The sequence below is a fragment of the Dama dama genome, chromosome 20 (assembly GCF_033118175.1).
Source record: "Dama dama isolate Ldn47 chromosome 20, ASM3311817v1, whole genome shotgun sequence".
Classification (NCBI taxonomy): Eukaryota; Metazoa; Chordata; class Mammalia; order Artiodactyla; family Cervidae; genus Dama; species Dama dama.
In genome coordinates, this window is record NC_083700.1 from 50,516,648 (window position 1) to 50,542,560 (window position 25,913).

Genomic DNA, 25,913 nt, shown 5'->3' on the forward strand with positions numbered 1-25,913 from the left:
AAAGACCACTGAACCACCAAAGAACCACCAAAGAAGTCCCTGGAATTCATCCCTTTAAACAGCCTTGTCTTTTTGTTTTGTGGGCATGTTTAAGCGATACATTTGAAATTCGAGTGTTTAGATGAAGTGGACAATTTCCTAGGGAAATACAGTTTGACTTGATGTGACTTTTGCTTGTTTTTTCCTTGAGCTTCTGGGACCTGTGAATTTGTGACTGCCATGAAATTTGGAAATTTCTTGGTCATTATTTCATCACATACTTATTCTCCCACGCTCTCTTTTTCGGGGATTCCAGTCATACTTTACATTAAATTGTTGATGTTGTCCAGAAACTCTTGGTTGTTCTTTGCCTTCCCATTATTTTTCCTCTTTGTATTTCAGTTTCTGTTGACTGACCTATTTCTCTGGATTTATCACTAACTTCATTGATTCTTTCCTCCACTTTGTGAGTTGTCTGATGAGCCATTGAAAGCATTCTTTACGTCTGTTGCTATGCTTTTTACTTCTAGTATTTCCTTTTAATTCTTACAGTTTTCATTTCTTTGCTGATATTACCTATCTGATGTTGCATATCTTTCACCTTTCACATAGAGCCCTTAATTTATTTCCTGTCAGAAAACTTCAATATCTGTGTCATATAAGAGGCTGGTTCTGTTGATTGCTTTATCTCTTGGAAGTGTTTTGTTTTTTTACCTTTTCCTATGCTTTGTAATTTTTTTTTTTTAAACTAGATGTGCATCTTGTGTAGGAGAGTAGACTAAAGTAAATGGTTTGTATGCCTGGAAATGGGTACATCTTTCCTTCTACTAGGCCTTTAATGTGGGGGGTTTGAGTTAATACAGTCAGGAGTTGGGCAGGTTTGAGGTTTGTTGTTTCTGTGGTTACCCTCATTGCACCACAGGCTTCAAATTCCACTAGCAATGTCTTATTTTTAGGTTAGGGGCTGGTTTGCCAGAGGGTTTTCTCACTATCTTTAGGTCTTCCCTTTGCACAGCACTTGAGGAGTTGTCAGTCCCCAGCAGTGTCCCACTGTTACTTTTGTTCCACAAGAAACTGGACGAGCAGAGAACACTTCTCCCGTGTTGTTCTGAGAAAGCCAGAGTCTTTGGCTGCATTAGTGTGTTCCTGGATCTGGGGCATTTGGCCTCATTAGTGCTCCTGTCCTGTGTGTGTTAGGCTCTCAGTCATGTCTGACTCTTTGCAACCCCATGGACTGTAGCCTACCAGGCTCCTCTGTCCATGGAATTCTTTAGGCAAGAATACTGGAGTGGGTTGTCATGCCCTTCTCCAGGGGATCGTCCCAACCCAGGGATTGAACCCAGGTCTCCTGCATTGCAGGCGGATTCTTTACCATCTGGACCATCGGAGACCCTATCCCCAAGCTACAGTCCAGCCCCTTCCCCAGACGCACTTGTTTTCCCAGTGCCCCAGGGACAGCAGCGTTTGTTGTCCTACTCCAAGCAAATTAAACCTGTGGTTCCCTAGAGGGGATAAGTGAGGATTAGTGCCCTTTCCCCCTCCTTGAGGCCTGTACATGGAGATCTCTTTCTCAAGACTCTCATCCGTCTTTTTGGTCTGTTCCTGTTGAAGAAAAATGTACAAGAGTTTGTGAACTCTTTTGTCCCCACAGGCTCCATGCTTTCTATCCAGCCCATATTTATGCTCCACCAATTTGATGTTTATTCTAGCTGAATTATTCTTAACAACTTCTAGCAGCATCTGCTGTGTCCCTTCTAAGATTTGGGGCTGGTTAGTTGTCCTGTGACCTCTTGGTTTGTTCAACAGTAGTCATGAACTTAGAGTTTGGCCGCCCTTTTTTTTTTTTTTTTTTTAATTGAAAACCAGTGTTCTTTCTGGCTCTCTACATCCTCAATCAGAAATCAAAAGTCTTTATTATGTATTTGAAATTATTTTATTTTATACTCTATCTCTCCCTTTTTTCTATTTTTTTTCCTCCTTTCTTGCTTTTTATTGGATTTGTTTTTCTTTTTCCTTCTGTTCAGTTCAGTCACTCAGTCATGTCCAACTCTTTGCGGCCCTGTAGATTGCAGAATGCCCAGGCTTCCCTGTCCATCACCAACTCCCAGAGCTTGCTCAAACTTATGTCCGTCGAATTGATGATGCAGTCCAACCACCTTATCCTCTGTCGTCCCCTTCTCTTCTTGCCTTCAGTCTTTCCCATCATCAGGGTCTTTTCCAGTGAGACAGTTCTTTGCATCAGGTGGCCAAGGTATTGGAGTTTCAGCTTTAACGTCAGTCCTTCCAATGAATATTCAGGACTGATTTCCTTTAGGATTGACTGGTTGGATTTCCTTGCAGTCCAAGGAACTCTCAAGAGTTCTCCAACACCACAATTCAAAAGCATCAGTTCTTCAGTGTTCAGCTTTCTTAATGGTTCAACTCTCACATCCATACATGACTACTGGAAAAACCACAGACGGACCTTTGTTAGCAAAGTGTCTCTCTTTTTAATATGCTGTCTAGGTTTGTCATAGCTTTTCTTCCAAAGAGCAAGCGTCTTTTAATTTCGTGACTTCAGTCACCATCTGCAGTGATTTTGGAACCCCCAAAAATAAAGTCTCTTACTGTTTCCATTGTTTCCACATCTATTTGCCATGCGTGATGGGACTGGATGCCATGATCTTCGTTTTCTGAATGTTGAATTTTAAGCCAGTGTTTTCACTCTCCTCTTTCACTTTCATCAAGAGGCTCTTGAGTTCCTCTTCGCTTTCTGCCATAAGGGTGGTGTCATCTGCATATTGGTTATTGATATTTCTCCTGGCAGTCTTGATTCCAGCTTGTGCTTCACCCAGCCCAGCATTTCACATGAGATACTCTACATGTAAGTTAAATAATCAGGGTGACAATATACAGCCTTGACGTACTCCTTTCCCGATTTGGAACCAATCTGTTGTTCAGTGTCCAGTTCTAACTGTTGTTTCTTGACCTGCATACAGATTTCTCAGGAGGCAGGTAAAATGGTCTGGTATTCCCATATTAATTTGGCTTTTATAATTCCTTTTCTTTTCTACTGTTGTTACCTGAAAAAAAAAAAAGAAAAATGCTTCCCTGATGGAACAAAGTGTAACGTTAGTAATTATCTCTGTTTTTTTCCAAACTCTATTAGGTCCTTAGAAGAACTCCCATGTGCTCTTTCATCTTCTAGTCTTACATCTTACTATTTTTGTACCTCCAAATTCCTGTTATTTTTTTACCTCCAAATTCCTGGACATTATTGTCTTATGGAGTCAGTATTCCTGTGGTTTTGTCTGAAAAGTGAAAGTGAAAGTTGCCCAGTCGTGTCCGACTTTTTGTGACCCTGTGGACCGTATAGTCCTTGGATTCTATAGGCCAGAATACCGGAGTGGGTAGCCTTTCCCTTCTCCAGGGGATCTTCCCTACCTGGGGATCGAAACTAGGTCTCCTGCATTGCAGGCAGATTTTTTTTACCAGCTGAGCCACAAGGGAAGCCCGTGGTTTTGTCTACCTGCATGCTATATTTTTTGCTCTGTATTCTTTCTTTTATTTAACAGCTTCCTCCCAGTTTCAATCATGAGTTGTAAACTCTCTCACTTTCTTAAAATAAATGTACTTTTCTCCTCTGTGATAGTTAGCTGAGTATACTTTTATAGGATGAATTTTTTTTTTTTTAAGCACTACCAATTTTTCCAGTTGAGATGTCTGCTGGATATTTCACTTTCCACCTTCACAGATACTGTTTTTCCCTTGATTTGCCTCTGTTTTACTTTAGCATTCTATAAGTTTTGATATAATGTATTTTGATAAGGATTTATTTATATTTATCCCAAATAGTATTTGGGACTGATTGTGCTTCCAACAGTGTAGATGCGTATGTGATTTTTGTTGTAAAGATTCTCAACTATTATCACCTTCTTAAGCCATCATAGCTCACTTTTTTTGAGTGGGGGGGGGGGGAACACCTGTAAAGTGTTTTATACCTCTTTATTCTCTTTTCTGTCTCTTGACATCTTCTGGGACACTGATTTTTTCTTCATTGTGTCTAGTTCTTAGTTGCTTAGTTTTATCTGACTTTTTCTGACCCCATGGACTGTAGCCTGCCAGGCTTCTCTGCCCATGGGGATACTCCAGGCAAGAATACTGGAGAGGGTTACCATGCCCTCTTCCAGGGGATCTTCCCAACCTAGGGATTGAACTCAGGTCTCCCACATTGCAGGCAAATTCTTTACTGTCTGAAACACCAGGGAAGCTCAAGAATACTGGAGTGGGTAGCCTATCCCTTCCCCAGGGGATCTTCATGACCCAGGAGTCAAACCAGGGTCTCCTGCATTGCAGGTGGATTCTTTACCAGCTGAGCTATCAGGGAAGTCCAACTCATTGCGATCCTAAGGGCTGCAGCCTACCAGGCTTCTCAGTCCACAGAATTCTCCAGGCAAGAATACTGGAGTGGGTTCCCATGCTCTTCTCCAGGGGATCGTCCCCACCTGGGGATTGAACCCGAGTCTCCTGCATTGCAGACAGCTTCTTTACTGACGTAGCCACCAGAGAAGCCCTCATTGTGTTTAATCTCCTGTTTAACCCTTTAATTGAATTTATTATCAGTATCTGTTAATTTTGGAAATTATGTTTGGTTATCTTTCAAATTTGCTGATATTTTGACAGTGACTAGTTCTTTGTTTATGCTTCTTTTTATGTTTAATATGTAAATATGTAAACTATTTTGTATAAAATCCTTATGTGATTATTATCTAGAGTTCTTAAGGATCTAGTGTATTTTTTGTCTGCCATTTCTCAACTCATAGTCAATTCTTGGGTTTTAATTATTTGTGTTAGTGTTTCGTAATTTTGGAGCATGGAATGGTATTAGGGGTGCAGGGAGAAGTTTTGGAGTGTATGTTAAAGGTGTGTCCCTCTGAAGTATAGTTGTTTGTTTTAATGGTAAGAGATAAGGCACTAAAAAGAGGTTGTGGAACATTTTGAATATGGTTAACAAGTTCACTCTTAACTTTGTAGAAAGTGTTCATTGATTGAAAGTGAGAAAGAAGAGAGTAGAAGATGGTCATAGGAAGGAGGCATTTCTTCTGTTGGTCGGGAAGATGAATAGTGAAAATGAAGAAACCTGGAAGTGGTAGAAAGTATATGAGCTTAAATCTATCAGGTGATACAGATTTTAAAATGAAAACTGGAGGCAGGGTCATTTTCATAAAATGAGATAGAATAGGTTTAGTAATAATAATAACCGAGTATTTGTTAAATGTCTTCTATTTCAGGCATTAGGAGAGAACTACTTTCATAAACTTTTCTCGTGTAATTCTCACAACACAGCCTTAAAAGTCAAGCAGTAATATCTACACTCCTATCAGTGTACTAAAACTTGATAGATAACTTCACCAAGGTTAAAGAACTGTTAAATGAGGAGCCAGATTTTGCCTGTGTTTGGTTATGAAAATGCTCACTGTTTCTTTCAGGCCCCTAATAGAATAATCTAGGATTGAGAGAATTCAAGCTGAGTCAAGCCTGAATATGAAAACTACCTCATGTCAGTGAATTCACAATATATAATGTTAAGGCCCTATTGTATAGCAAAGGGAACTATATTCAATATCCTATAATAAACCATAATGGAGAAGTATTTAAAACAGGGGGGAAAATATATATATATATACATATATATATATAATTGAATCACTTTGCTGTATCCCAGAAACTAAAAGGCTCAGACAGTAAAGACTCTGCCTGTAATCCAGGAGACCTGGGTTCAATTCCTGTGTCAGGAAGATCTCCTGGAGAAGGGAACGGCAACCCACTCCAGTATTCTTACCTGGAGAATCTCAGGAACAGAGGAGCCTAGGGGGCTACAGTTCATGAAGTACAAAGAGTCAGACCAGACGGAGCGACTAACACTTTCACTTTAAGAAACTAAAACAACATTGTAAATCAGCTATACTTCAATAAAAATAGATAAATAAAAGATCTATGTTGTATAGCTTGTGCTATAGTTATAATACACTAAGAGGCTAGCATATATTGAGTTCTTACTATATATTAAACTCTGTTACATGTGTTATCTCATTTAATTGTAAAGACAGTTAAATGAGAAATAGGTAATATTTTACATATGGTTTTCTTTAAAAAAAAAAAAAAAGTGTTTTTGCTGTGTGGTCACTGAGTCTTGTCCAGCTGTCTTGCCACCCCATGGACTGTAGCCTGTCTGGCTTCTCTGCCCATTGGATTTCCCAGACAAGAATACTGGAGTGAGTTGCCATTTTCTTCTCCAGAGGATCTTCCCAACTTAAGGATCCATCCCAAGTCTCCTACATTGCAGGATATTCTTTACCACTGAGTCACCTGGGAAGCCCTGCATACATTTTTCAAATGAGGAAATAGAAATTAGATATTAATTAGTTTGTTTAATCACCAAATGGGAAGCCAGAATTCAAAGCTAGTCCATAAGCCGTAAAAACAGACTGCTATACATTGTAGGAATGTAGTTAACATAACACAGTTTGTGACATCAGAAAGTTTGCAGTTCAGTAAGTGGTGGTGGTATCTTTTCGGCGGTCTGTGCTTTCTTTTGTGAACTGGAAAGGGGAGTTAAATACATCATATCTCTATCTGTTTATATCATATTGCCTATTTCAGAAGTTAATACCTACAAGTTCTGTGTAAGCATCCTTATAGTTTATAGGTATTTATTGTATGAACGGTAAGTGGATCTTTAATGAAAGTTTCTAATGTGAACCTTATGCATTCTTTTGATTTTTAAAGCAGTTTTATAATCTTTTTAAGTGTTTAACTATTTGTTGAATAAAATAGACCTGTAAATAACAATAACATTAAAAATATTTCTGAGACATAATATACACACGTAGAAATTTATAAGTTTTGTGATAGTCACTCAGTCGTGTCCGACTCTTTGCCATCCTATGGACTGTAGCCCGCCAGGCTCCTCTGTCCCTGGGATTCTCCAGGCAACAATACTGGAGTGGGTTCCCGTTCCCATCTCCAAGGGATCGTCCCAACCCAGGGATTGAACCCTGGTCTCCTGCTTTGCAGGCAGATTCTTTACCTTCTGAGCCACCAGTTTTTTCAGGCCTTTTATCTGTATTCTGCTATTTATATTTTTATCTGTATTCTTTATTTATATTTTTAATTGTTAGAACCAGATCAATAGTAATCATCTTCGAAGAGCAGAGCAAGAGGTGGTCAATCTCCAGGAGAAGGTGCAGTATCTTTCCTCACAGAACAAAGGACTGCTCACCCAACTGAGTGAAGCAAAGCGCAAACAAGCAGAGATTGAATGCAAGGTAAACATATCAACTAGCAAGTTTATGTTTTAGTCAATATAATAATGTTTTTTTTGTTTTTGTTTTTATCTCATCACTGAGTACACTATCATAAAACTAAAAGAAGCTAGTCTTATTTCCTACTTTTCCTGAACTTAGTTTGACAGTTGCTTTCAGGCCAGGTTACCCCATCATGCTCTGGGTAAATTTCAGGCTGGAAACTTCGTTTTCAACCACTTGGTTAGGAAATTAAGTTAACCAAGTGGTTGAAGGTTGGTATCTCTGTTGACCTGTAGCCCTTTAAAACTGAAGCTTTTAATCTCTCAACCAAAAAGATAGGTAATTTAGAGAAGTTGGGTCTACTCTGCTTTGATTGGCACCTTATTAATGGGCTGTCACTGTTGATATATGTTTTCTGGATAGAGAATAAAAGAGCTGCGTGTGTACCCAAAGGTTGGCAAAATTGTGTGCATTTCATGTTATTATTTTAATCAATTTTTAAATTTTTTATGGAGTGTTTGGATTCATAAAGCATGGGAAAGTTTTTGAATGCAAGTATGTTAAATTTATAATACAGCAATGGTGAGAGAGAAGGCAAAGTTGGGAAATGGGGTGGAAGGAGAGGGGTTTTGTGTGTGTGTGTGTATGTGTGTGTGTGAAATAACTAAAGACATGACTGTGGTGAACATTAGAATGAATTACTGAGGGCAAGTTTATTTTTTGGCAAGTTTGGTTTTGTTTATGAGATTTTTTAAAAAACTAGACATTCATCTTTCCATGGTGAGAGAGTAGGAATAATGCCCTTTAAAGATTCCAGCCTTATTATTCTATGATAAGAAATAAGACTTTCAATGGCAGATATAAAGCTGTAATTCCATCAACTTGTTCTAGTGTCATTAAAAACCAAAAGTGAAGCTTGAGTGGTTTATCAGTGTCACTGAAATCCAGAGATGAAATTACATCCTAATAAATATGCATGACTGTTACAGTTTACTCTGACAGAAATCTGTAGGCAGTACTGATATTTGTACTAATGTAAGAGTAGTCCCTCCTGAAGTATGTGACTACGTGTGCTTTTTTTTTTTTTTTTGTCTTGTGGGATCTTAATTCTTGGAAGTTGGATTGAACCCAAGCCATGGCAGGGAAAGCACTGAGTCCTAACCATTGGACTGCCAGGAAATTCCCTAGGCTAATTTAAAAATAAGATAATGTAACATGAGATTACATCAGTTTGATTTATTATACTAATATCTTTTTCAGTTTTTATTTTTCAGTGTCTGTCCTGACTTATTTTTAATAAAGAACTAAATTCAGTATTTTATTATTGATATGTTTTTCTTTAAACATGTTGATAACATTGTTACTGGATTTAATACTGTACCCCAAATACCTTAGCACATTTTAATCAAAGTAAAGTGTTATTTGGAAATAAATATTTGGGGAGTCTGCCGATGAAAATAATTGTTTGCTTTGAATTTGTGTAAGTAATGGGCCCACATTCAGAATTTTGAGAACTGATATGAGATCTTATTTAACTTTAACTTTTCATTAATACCTCTGTAAAGTATATACAGATGCTGATTCTGAGATCTCCCCTGTGTTTAAGGTGTATATTGATTTATTCAAAGTTTTTAAATGCCTTTTGCAGATTTCCATCATGACCAATGTTGTCACCCTGGCATCTGGCACATTTTGATTAAGTGTTAAATATTTTACTTTATCATATTGAAATAATTCAGCAATAAACCTAACTTTTTCAAGAGAGCTAGTCTTTCAGTTATATAAATCTGATAGTTTTCATTTCATTTTATGTGATTATAGCTTGTAATTTGTTGATAAGTAATTATTAAAGCTCATGCTATTTTTCATTGATGTAAAGCAGGGTACTGTTTTTGTTTGTTTTTAATTTCTTTTGTTTTTTGGCTGCGCTGGGTCTTTGTTGCTGCATGTGGGCTTTCTCCAGTTGCGGCAAGCAGGGGCTACTCTTCGTTGCAGTGTGCGGGCTTCTCATTGTGGTGGCTTCTGTTATTGGGGAGCACAGTCTCTTGATACTCACGCTTCAGTAGGTGTGGTACATAGTCTTAGTTGCTACGGCATGTGGAATCTTTCAGAACCAGAGACTGAACCCATGTTCCCTGCATTGGCAGACGGATTCTCATCCACCATACCACTGGGGAAGTCCGGGATACTGTTTTTAATATTAGCATTATTTTCCCTCTGTAACTGAATTTGAATGTTCCCACTTAAAACAGTGTAAGTCTAAGATCCCCAATATGAAAATCCAAAACACTTTGAAACCTAAATCTTTTCATAAATTTCACACAAATTCATTTGGAAGCAGAACCTGATTTGAACTAATACATAGCGATTTATCGGAGAAGGCCATGGCACCCCACTCCAGTACTCTTGCCTGAGAAATCCCATGGACGGAGGAGCCTGGAAGGCTGCAGTCCATGGGGTTGCTAAGAGTCGGACACGACTGAGCGACTTCACTTTCATTTTTCACTTTCACGCATTGGAGAAGGAAATGGCAACCCACTCCAGTGTTCTTGCCTGGAGAATCCCAGGGATGGGGGAGCCTGGTGGGCTGCCGTCTATGGGGTCACACAGAGTCAGACACGACTGGAGTGACTTAGCAGCAGCAGCAGCAGCAACATAGCCATTTATAATTGTTATTTATCCCACTTGGTTTGAGTACTTACACATCACTGCTTCATTTTTGTTGAGTATTGAACGTACAGTTTCATTTTGGACGCTGCCTTAGAACCCATTGGATCATATTAGTGTTCCGTTTATGCACCTTATTACTCTTCTGAAGTCTGAAAAATCTGAAATTCCATAACATACCTGGCCTCCAGAATTTCAGTGATAAGATTGTTGGATTTCCTGTGTAAATCTAAATTTGAAAATTATAGAAAGATTTTATACTCTAGTAACAGATACATAATTATGTATCTCCAGGAGAAAAGGTATTATTATATATTCATACACAAACTTGTAAAATTGTGTAATAAATAATGTTAAGTGAGGAAAGCTGAGCAAAGTATTTTATGATTATAATATAGTGCGTATATGAAATAATGATAGGAAGAAAACAAGAAATTAAACCTGTTGCTTGTATTCCATGTAATTTTTAGTAGCTTAATACTTGTGCATTTTTTCATAATGCTTTGATGTTTTTAAAGCTAAATATAAAGGAAAACATTCGAACTCTTTTTATCTTACTCTCTTCCTGACCCTACCATGTACACCCCTTTATTTTTTCCCCAGATAATGGCTTTTATCATTTTCTGATAACTTCCTTTAGAGTTTCTTTTATGCAGATACTAGTAATTAAAAGTATATACTTTTTCTTCTCACAGTCTTATGTGAAAGTTAGCAGACAATATATTCTACCTTTTGCTATTTATGTTAATATGTTTTGTACAGCTTTCAGTTATCAGTGCTTAGAGTCTCCTTGTTAGTTTCTAAGATACATTGTTTTCCATTGCAAGTATATACCACAGTATCCTTAACTAGGTCCGTATTAATGGATACATGGTTTGTTCCCAGTGTTTTACTACTGCAAGCAGTGTATAGTGAATAACTTTGTACATACATAATTTCAGATGTATAGAGGTATATCTACACATTTCTATAGAATAAATTACTATAAATATGATTGTTTGGTCAGAGAGTAAATACCTTGGTACTTTTCATAGTTTTTGTCAAATTACTCTCCTTACGGTTGTGCTTTGACCTGCAGAGCATTTTTTGTGTGTGTGTGCTTTGACCTGCTTTTTTGTGTGTGCTTTGACCTGTAGGGCATAATGGTACCTGTTTCTTTATCATGTTACTTATAAATTGTATAACAAAATCTTTTCATTTTAATTAGATGGAATTTATATGTTCTAGGACAGTGATTTTCAAATGAGGAATTGGAGGAGGTGAGATTATGAGACTTCAAAGAATGATAACATCAGTGTACATATTTGTCAAATATTTGGGTGTCTTCTTGTAGGTTATTGTTGTAAGCATTGGGGATACAGTAATGGAGAAAGTAGACCTAATGTTGAGTGAGACAATAAATAAAAAATAGAAAAGATCATTAGTAATAATGTTCTGTAGAGTGAGAAGTTAGAGGAAGTGGTAATTAAAATCAAGTGCCAGGAGATGGTATCGGAGCTGAAGAATAAGAAAGAACCAGCCTTATGAAGAGTAGGGGGGAGATCCTTACATGAAAAAGGTCAGAGATCAAGACCCAAAAAGCAGGAAAGAACTTGGTTGCTGAGTCTCATATATAATGCAGAGCTGAATGAGATAAAGCCAGGGAGATAAGCTAGGACTTAGCTTCTAACGATGTAGATATTTATAGGTCATGGTAACAAGTTTGAGTTTTACTCTTAAATTCTTGGGAGGCCACTGAGAGGTAGGATAAAAATCATGATACATTTTTTTATTTGCTCTGTTTGCTTCAGTTTTTTTTTTTTTTCAGTTTTTATTTAAATTTTATTCATTATTTTATTTTTGTTTGTGCTGGGTCTTTGCTTTACAAGGGCTTTTTCTCTAGTTGAGGCAGGTGGGGGCTTCTCTCTAGTTGTGGTGTGGGGGCTTCTATCTAGTTGTGGTGCATGGGTTTCTCTTTGCAGTAGCTTCTCTTGTTGCGGAGCACGGGCTTTTGAGCTTGCAGGTTTCAGTAGCGCTTGGGCTCAGGAGTTGTAACACATGGCATGGTTGACCTGCAGCATGTGGAATCTTCCTGGACTAGGGATCAAACCCCTGTCCCATGCATTGGCAGGCAGATTCTTACGTTGGACCACCAGGGGAGTCCTTTGCTTCAGTTTTTTACTTTTACTTTTGACATAATTTTATGTTTACAGTAAAGTGGCAAAGATAGTACAGGGAGTTCCCATATACCCTTTAATTAGCCCCTCTTAATTTTAACCTGTTACATAAACATGACACAGTTATTAGTACTAAGAAATGAACATTAGTGATAATGTTATTACTGAATTACAGCCTTCATTCAGATTTCCCCATCATGTCTCTTTCTTCTTTGATCTGAGGTATGTTGTAGAAATCCCTCAATTTAGGATTGTCTGATGTTTTCTTATGCTCAGACCAAGGTTATGTGTCTTGGGCCCTTTCTCAGCATATTATATCAGGGGCATGTGTGTGTGCAGTTGCTAGGTCGTGTCCAGCTCTTTTGCAGCCCCATGTATGTAGTCCCGCCAGGCTCCTCTGTCCATGGGATTTCCCAGGCAAGAATGCTGGAGTGGGTGGCCACATCTTCCTCCAGGGGACCTTGACCCAGGGATCAAACCTGCGTCTCCAGCACTGGCAGCAGATTCTTTACCACTGAGCCATCTGGGAAGCCCATCACAGGGCATTCTGTATTGATACACCTTACCTCTGGTGCTGTTAACTTTGGTCATTTGCTTAAGTTGGTATCTGCTAGCTTTCTCCACTACAGAAGTCCCCCCACCCTCATACTCTGTTCCTTACAGGCAAGTTACTGAGGCTAAACAATGGTTCAAGTGGAGGAAAGGGCATTAAGTTACAACTTCTGAAGGAAAGAGTATCAAAGAATTTGTTACAACCACCACAATAGGACAATAATTAATACGTATTTGGAGGAACTATTTTGAGTTTATGCAAATATGCTTAAGGTTTCAGCAGTTAATTTTAGCTTTATTAGGAGATAATGCATGTAAAAGTTAATATAATTATTTTTTAAGAGAACACACATGCCACTCTGTGTGGACATGGATTTGAGATGGCTTTGGAGAGAGGTGATGTGAGATCATCAGGTACTAGAACAAGACAGAGGTGCTCGCTTTGGCTCAGGTGTTGGCAATGGAACTAAAGTAGAGTAGATCAATCCAGTATTTTTATAGAAACTCAGTGATTGGGTTGGAGAGGGAGGAAAAGTAGGAGAAAGTTGGTGCCCAAATATGTGGTGTTTTACTTGATGGATGTAATATTTTTATACAATGTTAATATTAGTAGAGTAAATATGCATTAGTTATCTATTGCTATTTAACAGATAACCTCTAAAATTTAGCAACTTAAAATAGTAGTAACCACTAATACCCCAGAGTTTCTGTGGATCAGAAATTCAGAAGCAGCTTAATGTAGTGATTCTGATTTAGAGCCTCACGAGGCTACAGTCATCTCAGGCTTAGCTAAAGCTAAAGGATGAGGCTTTTTAAGTGGTGCACTCAGTGGTTACAAGGTGGTGCTGGCTGTTGGAGAGAAATCTTTGTCCTCAAGGGGCTGTTTTAGCAAAGGATACAGACAAACACACCATTACAATGCGGTATGAGTAGTGCTGTGATTGAGGTGGTACATTGGATCCTGTAATGTGAGTTTAGTGTTAGATTTATGGTTCAAGCAAAGCTTACTAAGGAATGATTAAGCTAAGACCTTAAGGATATGTAGGAGTTAGTTGAGGAAAGACAACAGAGAGTTCACTAGGCGAAGGGAATAGCACATGTGAAGACCAAAACAGACAAGGTTGTTTGCTTGAACTAAAAGTTCATTCGAGTTGGAGGGGAGTGTGTGATAAGGAATACTGGTAATATATGAAGCTAGAGCAGTAGATAGGGAAGCCAAATCATGGAGAGTCCTGGACACCAGTAAAAGAACCTGTTATCTCAATATCTGTGGAATACTAGTAAAGTGTTTAAAATAAGGGAGTGACAGAGATTTGAGTTTTATTAAACATAGACACAGTGGTGTGCTGGAAATAGCTGGTAAAGGCTTGCAAGAACCAATTGTTAAATTTTCAGGAACTTTGTGACACAATTGTTAAACAGTCATATTAAAAATTAAATTATTTAACATAATTAACAAATTATGATAAAATAATGATAGTAAATACTCAAACTTCATGATTTCCTAATTTTTACATTTTACTATTATGTGTGCACTTCAGGTTATTACACTTATTATGTCTGCATTGTAGAAATACCATGGTGTGCCACTAATGTTATCTTCACTGCTGTTCACTAATGTTATGTCAAGTTGAAAGGAGCCATGATGGGAGTAGTTATACCACATTAATTGGCAAACTACAAATCAAAGCTTGACTTACTGTTTTGTTAATTATCTAGACCAGAAGTTGGCAAATTGTAGCCCATGTTCCAAATCTATCAGGCTGCCTGTTTTTGGAAATAAAGTTTTATTGGAATACATTCATTTGTATATTGAAATATATTCATTTATTTCCTATTCATTTGTATATCGTCTGTGACCACTTTCACACTCCAGTGGCGGATAGAGTAGTTGTATGACCCATAAGTCAATTATTTACTATCTGGCCCTTTAAAGAAAGTTTTTGTCTCCTTCGCTAGACTGTTAAAGCTTAAAAATGTGTTGTGTCTTCAGTCTTTACATTATGAATAGCACAATAATATTGAGGAAGTTTTCTTCCAGTATTTGATCACTGTTATCAGAATGATAATAACTCTATTATCAGAATAAATAACACAAACAAAAATTAGCCAGAGTTTACATCAACACTTTACTTTTCCCTCATTTTCAGTGGTAGGTGACTTATGGACACAAGATTTGGCAAAAATTAGGGAAAGCTTTCTATGAGAGTATATTGGCTAAATAGAATTTATAATAATGAGTATTATGTATCTTAACTGTTATATACTGTACATCTTCTATTTCAGTCTAGATTAAAATATATTGTAAATGTACATACAAACATATTAATACACACACACACACTTGCTTGAGAGCTGGTTATTAATTGTGTGCAGAAACTATACTTAGTGGCCATGTACAACTTGGCAAAATATTTAAAGCAATATTTGCTTGAAATGAAGTACCAGGATCATATCAAAAAAGATAAAAGAATAAATATATTTTTATTTAAAAGTTTAATTATATTTTTACCAAGTGTGAAATTTTTAAAAATTTTGATACTACTCTCAGGTGCTAAATTTCTCCTATGGTCACCATGCTGCACATTTTTGATACTGATTGCTAAATTTCAACTGAAGTTAATATTTCCTCAATATTATATATTTTTGTATATTCCATCTTTCTCTTCTATTATCTCCTTTGTAGTATAAAATTAATATTCATTAGCATTCATTGCCTCAAAAAATGTAATTTTAAAAATATTATCTAGCTAACATACAGTGTTTATATTCCCTATCAATCTATTGCCCTAGTTACATATTTGAAAGTTCTCAATAATTGTTCCTGGATAAAAAATTAAGTTTTCACAATCAACAGTAATTTTAATAGTTTTAATTAACTTTTAATTTAAAAGTTTGAGCAATATTTATATACAAGTGCTCTTAAAGATGGAATGCTGTTATATATATTTATTCTTCATTTTATACCAAGTTCAAGTTATAATGGCATTTAAAAAGATTTTTTTTATTGAAATATAGTTGATTTACAATGTCGTGTTAGTTATAATGGCTTTTTTTTTTTTCTCTCTGATTTAATCAGGGGTCTATTTGTTACTTTCTAAATTTGAGGCAAGTTACAATGTTTGTTTTATTGATGGTTTGGTTTATTGTATGGTTTATTTTTGGTTTGTTTTGTTTACCACCCTAGAACAAGGAAGAAGTGATGGCTGTGAGACTCCGGGAAGCAGATAGCATAGCAGCTGTTGCTGAACTACAGCAGCACATTGCTGAGCTTGAAATCCAGGTACCACATGAAAACAGTAAAGTAAATGTAATAATAATGCAGTTATTTCCCTTTCCTCTGCACATGGATAGTGACTTACGTCTTCATCCTAACGACTATGTTTCTGTTTTCAACACTCCTTTCCAAGTCCAGTTTTTTAAATTGCAATAAAAATATACTTACTGTGGTAAAATTTACAATTTTAATGTATACAGCCTGTTTCATTAAGTACATTCTCATTGTTGTGCAACCAATTTCCAAAACTCTTCACCTTGTAAAACTGAAACTCTGTGCCTGTTCAACAACTCCCCATTCCCGTCTTCCCTCAACCCCTGGAAACCACCCTTGTACTTTCTGTCTCTGAATTTGACTCCTCTAGTTAATCTCAGGTAAGTGAAATCATAGAGTATTTATTTTCCTGTGACTGGCTTACTTTACTAAGAGTAATGTCCTCAAGGTTCATTCATGTTGTAATGTTGTATCAGAATTTTCTTCCTTTTTTATGGCTGAAGAATACTCCATTGTGTGTGCATACAACTTTTTGTTTATCTGTTTATTCATTGATGAACATTTAGATTGCTTCTGCCTTTTGGCTGTTGTGAGTAATGCTGCTATGAATATGAGTGTACAAATGACTATTTGAGCCCATGTTTTCATTTGTGGGGGGTATATACCCAGAAGTGAAATTGCTGAATCATGTGGTAATTCTGTATTTAATTTTTTGAGGAATTGCTATACCGTTTTCCGCAGCAGCTGAACCATTTTACATTCTTTCCAACAATTCAAATGGGACTAGTTTTTCCACATCGTCACTAATACTTGTTAATTCTCTGTGTTGTCTTTTGTTTTTTTAAATAGTCATCCTAATGAGTGTGAAGTGGTATCTCATTATGCTTTTGATTTGCTTTTCCCTTGTGATTAGTAAAGGTCTTCCCTCGTAGCTTAATTGGTAAAGAGTCTGCCTGCAATGCAGGAGACCCAGGTTCAATTCCTGGGTCTGGAAGATCCCCTGGAGAAGGAGATGGCAACCCACTCCAGTATTCTTGCCTGGAAAATCCCATGGACAGAATAACCTGATGGGCTACAGTCTGTGGGGTTGCAAGAGTGGGACACAACCTAGCAACTAAACCACCACCAGTGATTAATAATGTTGACCATCTTTTCATGTGCTTATTTGCCATTATGTCTTCTTTAAGGAAATAGTAGGTTCAGTCCTTTGCCTGATTTTTAAATGGATTGTTGTTGAGTTATGGAAGTTTCTTATATATTCTCAAGGTCAATCCATATCAGATATATGCAAATATTTTTGAAGGTATTTCCTCTCATTCTGTGGGCTTTTTGTTTTGTTGTTAATGTCCTCTGATACACAAAAGTTTTTATTTTTGAAGTCCAACTTACCTATTTTTCCTTTTGTTACCTGTGTCATATTTCCTTATTGTCAAAGCTGTTTTTGAGAGATAATTCAAAACTTTGAAAATAAGTGTTTTGTCATTTATTATGAACTATTTATTTTATAATATAAATACATTTGTTTTATTTTATAAGTATATTTGCAATATGGGCAAAGTATTATGTTTAAAAATCTTATTTTTAAAAATGTTTTATTAGATTCTCTTCCAACCCATAATACAGTTTTGGCTGCAACACCTAGAATTTTCTTCCCACCTGAAATGCCTTTTTGTCTAAATTTCAATTTAAGGTCTGGGTCAAAAGTAATCACAACAGATTATGATTTGCAAAAGTTTATAAAACAGTATCCATTTTATGTTCTATTGCTAGTATTCCTCAGAAATTATTGCATATCCACAAAAACTTCAGGGCCTCTCTGATAGCTCAGTTGGTAAAGAATTCACCTGCAATGCAGGAGACCCTGGTTCGATTCCTGGGTCGGGAAGATCCTCTGGAGAAAGGATAGGCTACCCACTCTAGTATTCTTGGGCTTCCCCTGTGGCTCAGCTGGTAAAGAATCCACCTGCAATGAGGGAGACCTGGGTTCAATCCCTGGGTTGGGAAGATCCCCCAGAGAAGGGAAAGTCTACCCACTCCAGTATTCTCTGGAGAATTTGATGGGGTCACAAAGAATCGGCTGAGTGACTTTCCCTTTCACTTTCAAAGAAAAACTTCAGACAAGAACCAACTGCATAAGATATCTGTAATCAGCTATTTAAGTCATGCTATCATATGCAATTCTAATTTTAGTCATTACTTTTATATCATGAAAATTATAAAATTTTGCCACGTTTCTGTACATCTTAGTCACAAAATAGCAAGATTTGAATTACTTTTTGTTGATTCTTTTTTTGTTGTTGTTGTTGATTCTTAAATGCTAATTAAAATGAAGACCCTGGTATGCTGCATGTTTTGTTTAAAATGAAACATAACATGTATTTCACCAGTTTTCAAAAACAAAAGGAATGCATAAAATTTTACTGTTAAAAAATTTTTTTTTACTGTTAATAGGAGTATGTTAGCCTCAAATGTCTCATAAGTGAATCCTAATTGCTGGTTCATTGGTATTTTTTCAATATTTAACTGGCTGGAGCTTATCTCATTTGTCATTATTGACCCCTTTGTCCTCTTAGCTTTTCTCCTCTCTTGGCTTTCCTAGCACCATCCACTTTTGACTCTTTGCTTGTTGAAGTTGTTTTCAGTTCTGTGTGTTTGTATTCCTTTGAGAATCCAAGATTTTTAGGTTTTTAAAAACTATTCAGTGTACAGTGAAGGACCTCACTTATATAGCTTCCAGAGCCATCTTGACAACAATAAATTCTAATCTAGCTCCATCCTAGCATGTTTTCTCGTAACTAACAATCTTATACCCTATTAAAAAATTATTTATTTATTTGACTGTGCCAGGTCTTAGTTGTGGCAAGTAGGATCTTTAGTTGTGGCGTGTGAACTCTTAGTTGCAGCACATTGAATCTCTTCCCTGACCAGAGATTGATCCCAGGCCCCCTGCATTGGGAGCATGGAGTCTTAGCAGGGAAGTCCCATAATCTTACATCTTTAAAAAAAATTATGAACATAGTATACAGAAAAGTTCATAAAACAACACTACATTATATGTAAAAACAGTATCCATATAACTACTACTTGGGTCAAGATAGAATATTGTCTGTATTCTAGAAGTCTGCGTGATCACACCCTGCTCCCTTATCCTGAATTTTATAGTAGTGACTCCTCTGCTTTACCTTATAGTAGTGTCATCTTTGTATTCATCTCTCATCCGTACAGTTTAGTTTTCTGTTTCTGAATTTCTTGTAGAGTCATGTTGAATATTTGTGTCTCTGCTTTCTTTGTTCACCGTTACTTTAGTGAGTCATCATTTTTCTCACTGCAACATTTCCATTTTATAAATATATGGCAATGTGTATGTCCATTTGTAAATTTCCAGATTGGGACTGTTACAAACAATGCTGTGATTATAAGCCGTCTTATACACTATACTGACCACAAGTGCACAAGAGTTTCTTTAGCATGTATGGCAGGGTGTGGAATGGCTGGGTCATAAGCATGCAGATCATCAGTTTTCTTTTCCAGAGTGTCTGTGCCAGTTTTAACTTCCATCCACAGCCTATGAAAGTTCTGTTGTTCCACAGCCCTTGGTGGTGTCAGATGTTTTAATTTATGCCAGTCTGGGGGGGTTGCAGTAATATTTCATCATGATTTTAATTTCCATTTGCTGTTTTACTAATGAGGTTGGAAACTTGGATTTCATCTTTTATAGAGTGCCTATTACAATCTTCTGTATTTTTTCATGTGGGTTGCTTATCTTTTTCTTAAGTATATATAGTTCTTTTAAGTTTTATTTTATTTTTAATTGGAGGATAATTACTTTACAATATTGTGATGGTTTCTGTCATATGTTATGTTTTACAGATATCTACTTCCACTTTCTAACTTGTCTTTTGTTGTCGTTTTTAACATATTGTGTCTTTTGATCAGTAGACCAATGTTTTTAATGGACAGTAGAGAGTTCCTCCTGAAAGTTGTACAGGAACTCCAAATTCAAGATGTTTAAAATCAAATGTGTTTCTATTCCATCCAAAATGTTTTTATACTTTTGTATCTCAAGTCTTGTTTGATGGTATCATCTCTTACCGAATTACTCAACTTAGTCGGAACTTCACTTATGCCTTTCTTATTGTTCTGCCGTATTTATCAAGGCTGAGTATGTAAACTTCCAACTTTATTTGAGAATATGAAGTTATTTTCACAAAGAGCTTGTGCTAGTTAACATTCCTACTAGCATTTCAGCTGCTCGCCTACTCATGTAAATTTGCCTTCAGTGCAGTCAGTTCAGTTCAGATCAGTCACTCAGTTGTGTCCGACTCTTTGCGTCCACACACCAGGCTTCCCTGTTCGTCACCAACTCCCAGAGCTTGCTCAGACTCATGTCCATCGAGTCAGTGATGCCATCCAACCATCTCATCCTCTGTCACCCCTTCTCCTGCTGCCTTCAGTCTTTCCCAGCATCAGGGTCTTTTCCAGTGACTCTGTTCTTCACATCAGGTGGCCAAAGAATTGGAGCTTCAGCCTCACCATCAGTCCTTCGAATGAATAGTCAGGACTGATTTCCTTTAGGATTGACTGGTTTCAGATATTTCTTAATAATTCATACAGATTAAACATGTCCAGCTCTTCAGTTTCTTCAAAACATAAAAGGCATGGGTAAATATAAAACTAAATCAAAGGTAATTTTACTCATTTCAGAAACTTAAAAAAAAAAATCTTTCATGGCCTTTCTGTTCCTCCCTGCTACTCCCTAATGTATCTGCATTCGTCCCTACCTGAACATCACAGCTTCCTGTTCAACTTCTTTTTCTCTGGCCTGAGCTCTCCCACGGAGCCACCAGAATTATCTTTCTAAGGCATAAAAACCTTTATTGACTGCCTTTTACCTACCAAATCACATCAAAACTCCTCAGCACAAATGCTAGCCTTTTCATTTATTGTTCAAACTTTCACCTCCAGCCTCTTCTTTGACCATTACCACCCTGTCCTCTCTCCCTAGCACCTACACAAAAACACACACACTCTCACTCTTTCAAAGTGTTTATATTCTTTTAAAATTTTGTACCATTTACAAGCTATCATGTCTTCAGAAAATTGCTGTTTTCCTGTATCCTCTAGTCCTCTGCTTTTTACATCTTTCTGTTTATTGAGTTTTCCTTGACCAGTTTGCTATTAATACATGTGATAAATATGTTTTCAATAAACATCTTAATGATTCAACCTTCATTCATTTATTTATTATATACAAGTTAAGATCTATAAATAGATCTTTTGTTAAAATCCTAAACTCCTTTTTCAATTACAAAAACAATACATTTTAGGTTATGTTTAATCATGGAAATATTTTAGATCATTTTCAAGTTCCACTAGGGGGAGAACTCAACTTAGTCAAATATTTTTATACTTCAAATCTCTTCAGACTAATTCTTCCAGTTACCATTGCTCTCTTGTAAATAAAAATTTTACCCACAAACCAAATTCTTTCACACTCTTCATTTCATAAATTACATGACTATGTAATTAGTTGTTGATAAAAATAAAGACTACTTTTTAAAAAAGTAGTTAAGAAAATTGTACTTTTGTGAATGTCTTATTTAGATGAGGAAATACTCATTTATGTACATACTGTAGCATTCTATAGAAGATATGAGGTTGAAGTTGATTGTATTTATTTTCAAAGAGTCTACAGTCAACTTGAAACTTTCAGGTCTGATTCATAATCACTACCCTGCCATGTTATTCTGAGTGAACTACATTTGTAATATGCTTAATGTTCTTTATAATAATGCCTTTTCCACAGTCTTTGGAGGAGCTAATTTATATTAGTGCCTCATAGTGAATTTAATTTTTTTTTTTAATGTGGCATCTTTCAAATTTTAGCCATTTTCCTGAGCTATTTGTAGAAGTTATTGCTGAGGTTTCCTCCTCCTCAAGCAGAATGACATTTATTAATGGATTTTAGTCACTTGTTTGAAGCAGATCATACATACCCCTATAGAATTAAGGGGTTGAACTCTACAGTGACATTAAATATAAAAAATATGATATCATGTATATCATTTTAATATTTTTCAGAGTAATCATTATGAACTTTAAATACTGTATAATCTCACTTCATTCAGGTCTCTATAGTTTTCTTAAATAAAGCTCCTGTTGCCAAATTTCTATCTAAAATATTCATATCCTAATCACTGTGCTCTTATGCTGCTTTATGTTTCTTCAAAACAATTGTTTCTTGCCATAAATTATGCATGTTTGTTGTTGTCCACATTCTCCGCTAGAGTGGAAGCTCCATGAGAGAGAAATGTTGGCCTGTTTTATTCAGTCACTGTCTTTCTAAGTGCTGGTATATAATGCTTAGCATATAACCATCATTCACATATTTGTATTTGAAGAAGTTAAATTAACAGTAATTTGCTCACCTGTTGTTTCTTCAGTAAGTGGTTTTTATTTTATATAATTTGAGTATTAGATTTTTTTAAATTCAGCGGTTACCACTGTATTCACACATGTATGAATATGTATTTTTTGATCATTAGGTCACTACTGGCTAGGAAAGATAAAATGAATGCAGATTCTGCCTAAGTGCATTTGTCATTAGACAGAAGGAGTGATTGAGCCTGGGTCCCTTCTTTGCAGTATCACTGAGTAGAATTAAAGCTCTGAAAATGTATGTACATTATTGGTGTTAGTAATAAACTAACATTTATTAGTTAATAAGTGTTTTTGTTAATAATAAATATTTTAATTAATAATAAATGTTTATTAACTAATAATATTAGTAATAACTAACTAATGTTATTGGTGTTACTAATAACACCAATAATAATAAAAGAGTTGGACATGACTGAGAAACAGAAAAACAATTGTTAATGGCTCTAATTACATGTGAGATGATGCCATTGTTATCTTTTAAAGGAGAATTTTATTTTTTTCTTGCTATCTGCACATATACTTTACAAACTAATTGAATGGCTCAGGTTAATGGAATTTCTATAAGTAGCCTGCAAAAATAAATATGATATACCTTGATCAGAATTAAAAGGGTCAATAAACTTAGTTTTTATTGGAAATGAGAATTTTAGAATACTAAGTAACTCTGTGGTCACAGGTTTTGTCTTTCTGTTTTCTTGTAATTGCTAGAGATTTTTTTGGTTGGTTGACAGTATAGATTTTGAAGACAAACAACTTCTTAACTATCTTGTCTGCCGAGTTATTTAACTTGATTTTGAATTTACTCATTCAAACCTAAAGTTATCTGCTTTAGAGTTGGTATTAAGTGAGAAAGCATCTATCAAGTTATCAAGTGTTCTTTCTTCCCTAACTAGTTTCCAGAAAATCAGCTTATCAATGACCTTTTGTAAAAGATCACACTCAGCATTGTAAGGGCTTCCAAAAATTACAACCAAAATGCAGAAAGTCTTCTGAGTTCCCTTTAAGATAATTTTTATCCACTCTAGATAACGAATTTATCCCTTTCCAAGAATTAGATGTAGCTTCAAATTAAGAATTGCTTTGACTTTTTTTGGGGGGGGGTGAACTTATTTCTGTCCACTCTCAGTCTTCATTTTTGTGTATTTAAAGTATTAATAGCTAGCATCATTGAATATTTAAAACTTGCCAAGCATTGTTATTAGCAATGTATTTGTATTTGCTTATTTAATCCTTGTAGCAGTCTTATGATACTGTTGTTAATATTCCCATCTAATAGTGGAGGAAACTGAAGCATAAAGATTTTTTTTAATTAACTAATTTATTAATTTTACTTTACAACATTGTATTGGTTTTGCCATACATTGACTTGAATTCGCCGTGGGTGTACATGTGTTCCCCATCCTGAACCCCCCTCCCACCTCCCTCCCCATCCCTTCCCTCTGGGTCATCCCAGTGCACCAGCCCCGAGCACCCTGTATCATGCATCGAACCTGGACTGGCGATTCGTTTCGCATATGATAATTTACATGTTTCAGTGCCATTCTCCCATATCATCCTGCCTTCACCCTCTCCCACAGAGTCCAAAAGAGTAATATTCCATGGTGTATATGTACCACATCTTCCTTATCCATTCATCTGCTGATGGGCATCTAGGTTGCTTCCATGTCCTGGCTATTATAAACAGTGCTGCGATGAACATTGGGGTGCACGTGCCTTTTCAATTCTGGTTTCCTCAGTGTGTATGCCCAGCAGTGGGATTGCTGGGTCATATGGCAGTTCTATTTCCAGTTTTTTAAGGAATTCTCCACACTGTTCTCCATAGTGGCTGTACTAGTTTGCATTCCCACCAACAGTGTAAGAGGGTTCCCTTTTCTCCACACCCTCTCCAGCATTTATTGAAGCATAAAGATTTTTAAATGAGATTTTATTGTAAGTTTAAGAACCCACTCTGTAACTTAAATTCCTTCCAGAACTAAAATGAAATTTTTTTTCTTTAGTTTTACAAGTACTGTCATGTTAATTATATGGAGTTTCTTGATAGACTTCCCCCTACAGCTTTGTTACTACTAGTTCCCTGTTCTTCACCTGCATCTTTCAATAGCTCCCATGGCTTTCAGGATGAAGTTCAAATTCTGGCTGTTCTCACAAGACAATTCCTGCTCTGATTCTTACCACCCTTTCTGGCTTCATTTCCTGCTTTTCCCAGCATATACCTGTGCTTGAGCCACCATAAACTAGTTAAGAACTCTTTGAATCTGTCATTGAGAATCACTCTGTTTTTCTTCTCTCCTCCTTTGATCTTATCATTTCAAAGGGCTGATTAAGCTTGACATATTGTGATCAGCCTTCCCTGATGATGCCAGTCCAGCCAATTTTGTTGTGTCTCTGCTCTCATAACCCCCCTCTGTTATAGAGCTCTGTTATTTCATCTCATATTAATCATTCTCATTTAAAAGCCCAGATTGTGGAGAACAGATTAAATTATTTAAATGGAGTATTAGTTTCAATTCAGCAAATATTTATGGAATACCTACTATGTACTAGTCACTACTCCAAACACTTATAAGAATTAGTGGAAAAAAAAAAAAAGAACTAGTGAACAAAACGCATAAAAAAGATTCCTTTCCTCATCAATCAAGCTTACTGGGAGAGGAAGAAATAGGATGAACAAAACAAATGAATCTTAAAGTGTGTAATTCAGAAGATGATGAATACAATAGAGAGGAAAATGTAGGAAAAGGAGAGTGTTGGGGTGTTGAGGTAGGCTACCATTGCTATTTTAGGTAATGTGATCAGGAAAGGCTCATTAGAAGGGGTTTTTTTAAACAAAGATTTGCAATGCAGATTTGTGATAGGAATGCCCTGCTAAGGGAATCATAAGAACAAAGGGCCTAATGCCAGGGGCACATCTCAGTCCCTGAGTGGAGTAAGAGGGGATGTTAGAGGAAGTCTGAGAGGTAAATAGGGCCAAATATGTATGGCAAAGGAACTTCGGCCCTTCTCTGAGTAAGGCAGAAAATCATGGGAGGGTTCTGAGCATAGGAGTCGTCAGTTAGATGACATTTAACCTTTTAAAAAGATTAATTTGAACTTCATTCAGAAAAAAATATGCTTGTAGGAATTCATAGTATTTAGATGGGAGGAAATGGTGGTTAAAAATTGTTTCCTTCTCTTCGTGGAATTTTCCACCTTTATTTTGTTGATCCAAATGTTACTTACTAGTTGAGGACTATATTTTTGCATTAGTACTCTCTGCACTTTCCAAGTGGTAGAACAAAACACAGAAAAGTTTTTGCTCAGTTTGTTGAGGAAAACAGATGAGAATTGAATCCAAGCCTTCTGATACTTAACTGGAATTGAGTTTGTGTTTTGATTTTTATAAAAATAAACGTATTAATTTGTCATAACCATATTAACAGCTTCTGTGAGCTAAGCACATCTATAAAATTAATGTTCCTTTGTTATAAATAATGAAAAGTTTTAAATTTAAAACAGTTCTATTCAAATCCAAATTTGCGTTCCTTTCCTGGTACCCAGTAACATTTACCCACTTTCGTTAGT

General features: G+C 36.2%; 1 protein-coding gene across 7 annotated transcripts in view; it reads left to right on the top strand.

The window, feature by feature from the left end:
* Window positions 1-25,913, top strand: part of EVI5 (ecotropic viral integration site 5) — a 228,958-nt gene that overhangs the window by 143,611 nt on the left and 59,434 nt on the right. For all 7 annotated transcript variants that reach the window (XM_061121370.1, XM_061121369.1, XM_061121371.1 and 4 more), the window contains 2 exons: window positions 7,140-7,286; window positions 15,828-15,923. In XM_061121370.1, the coding sequence (XP_060977353.1) occupies window positions 7,140-7,286; window positions 15,828-15,923 (243 nt within the window). The remainder of the gene's footprint in view (window positions 1-7,139; window positions 7,287-15,827; window positions 15,924-25,913) is intronic.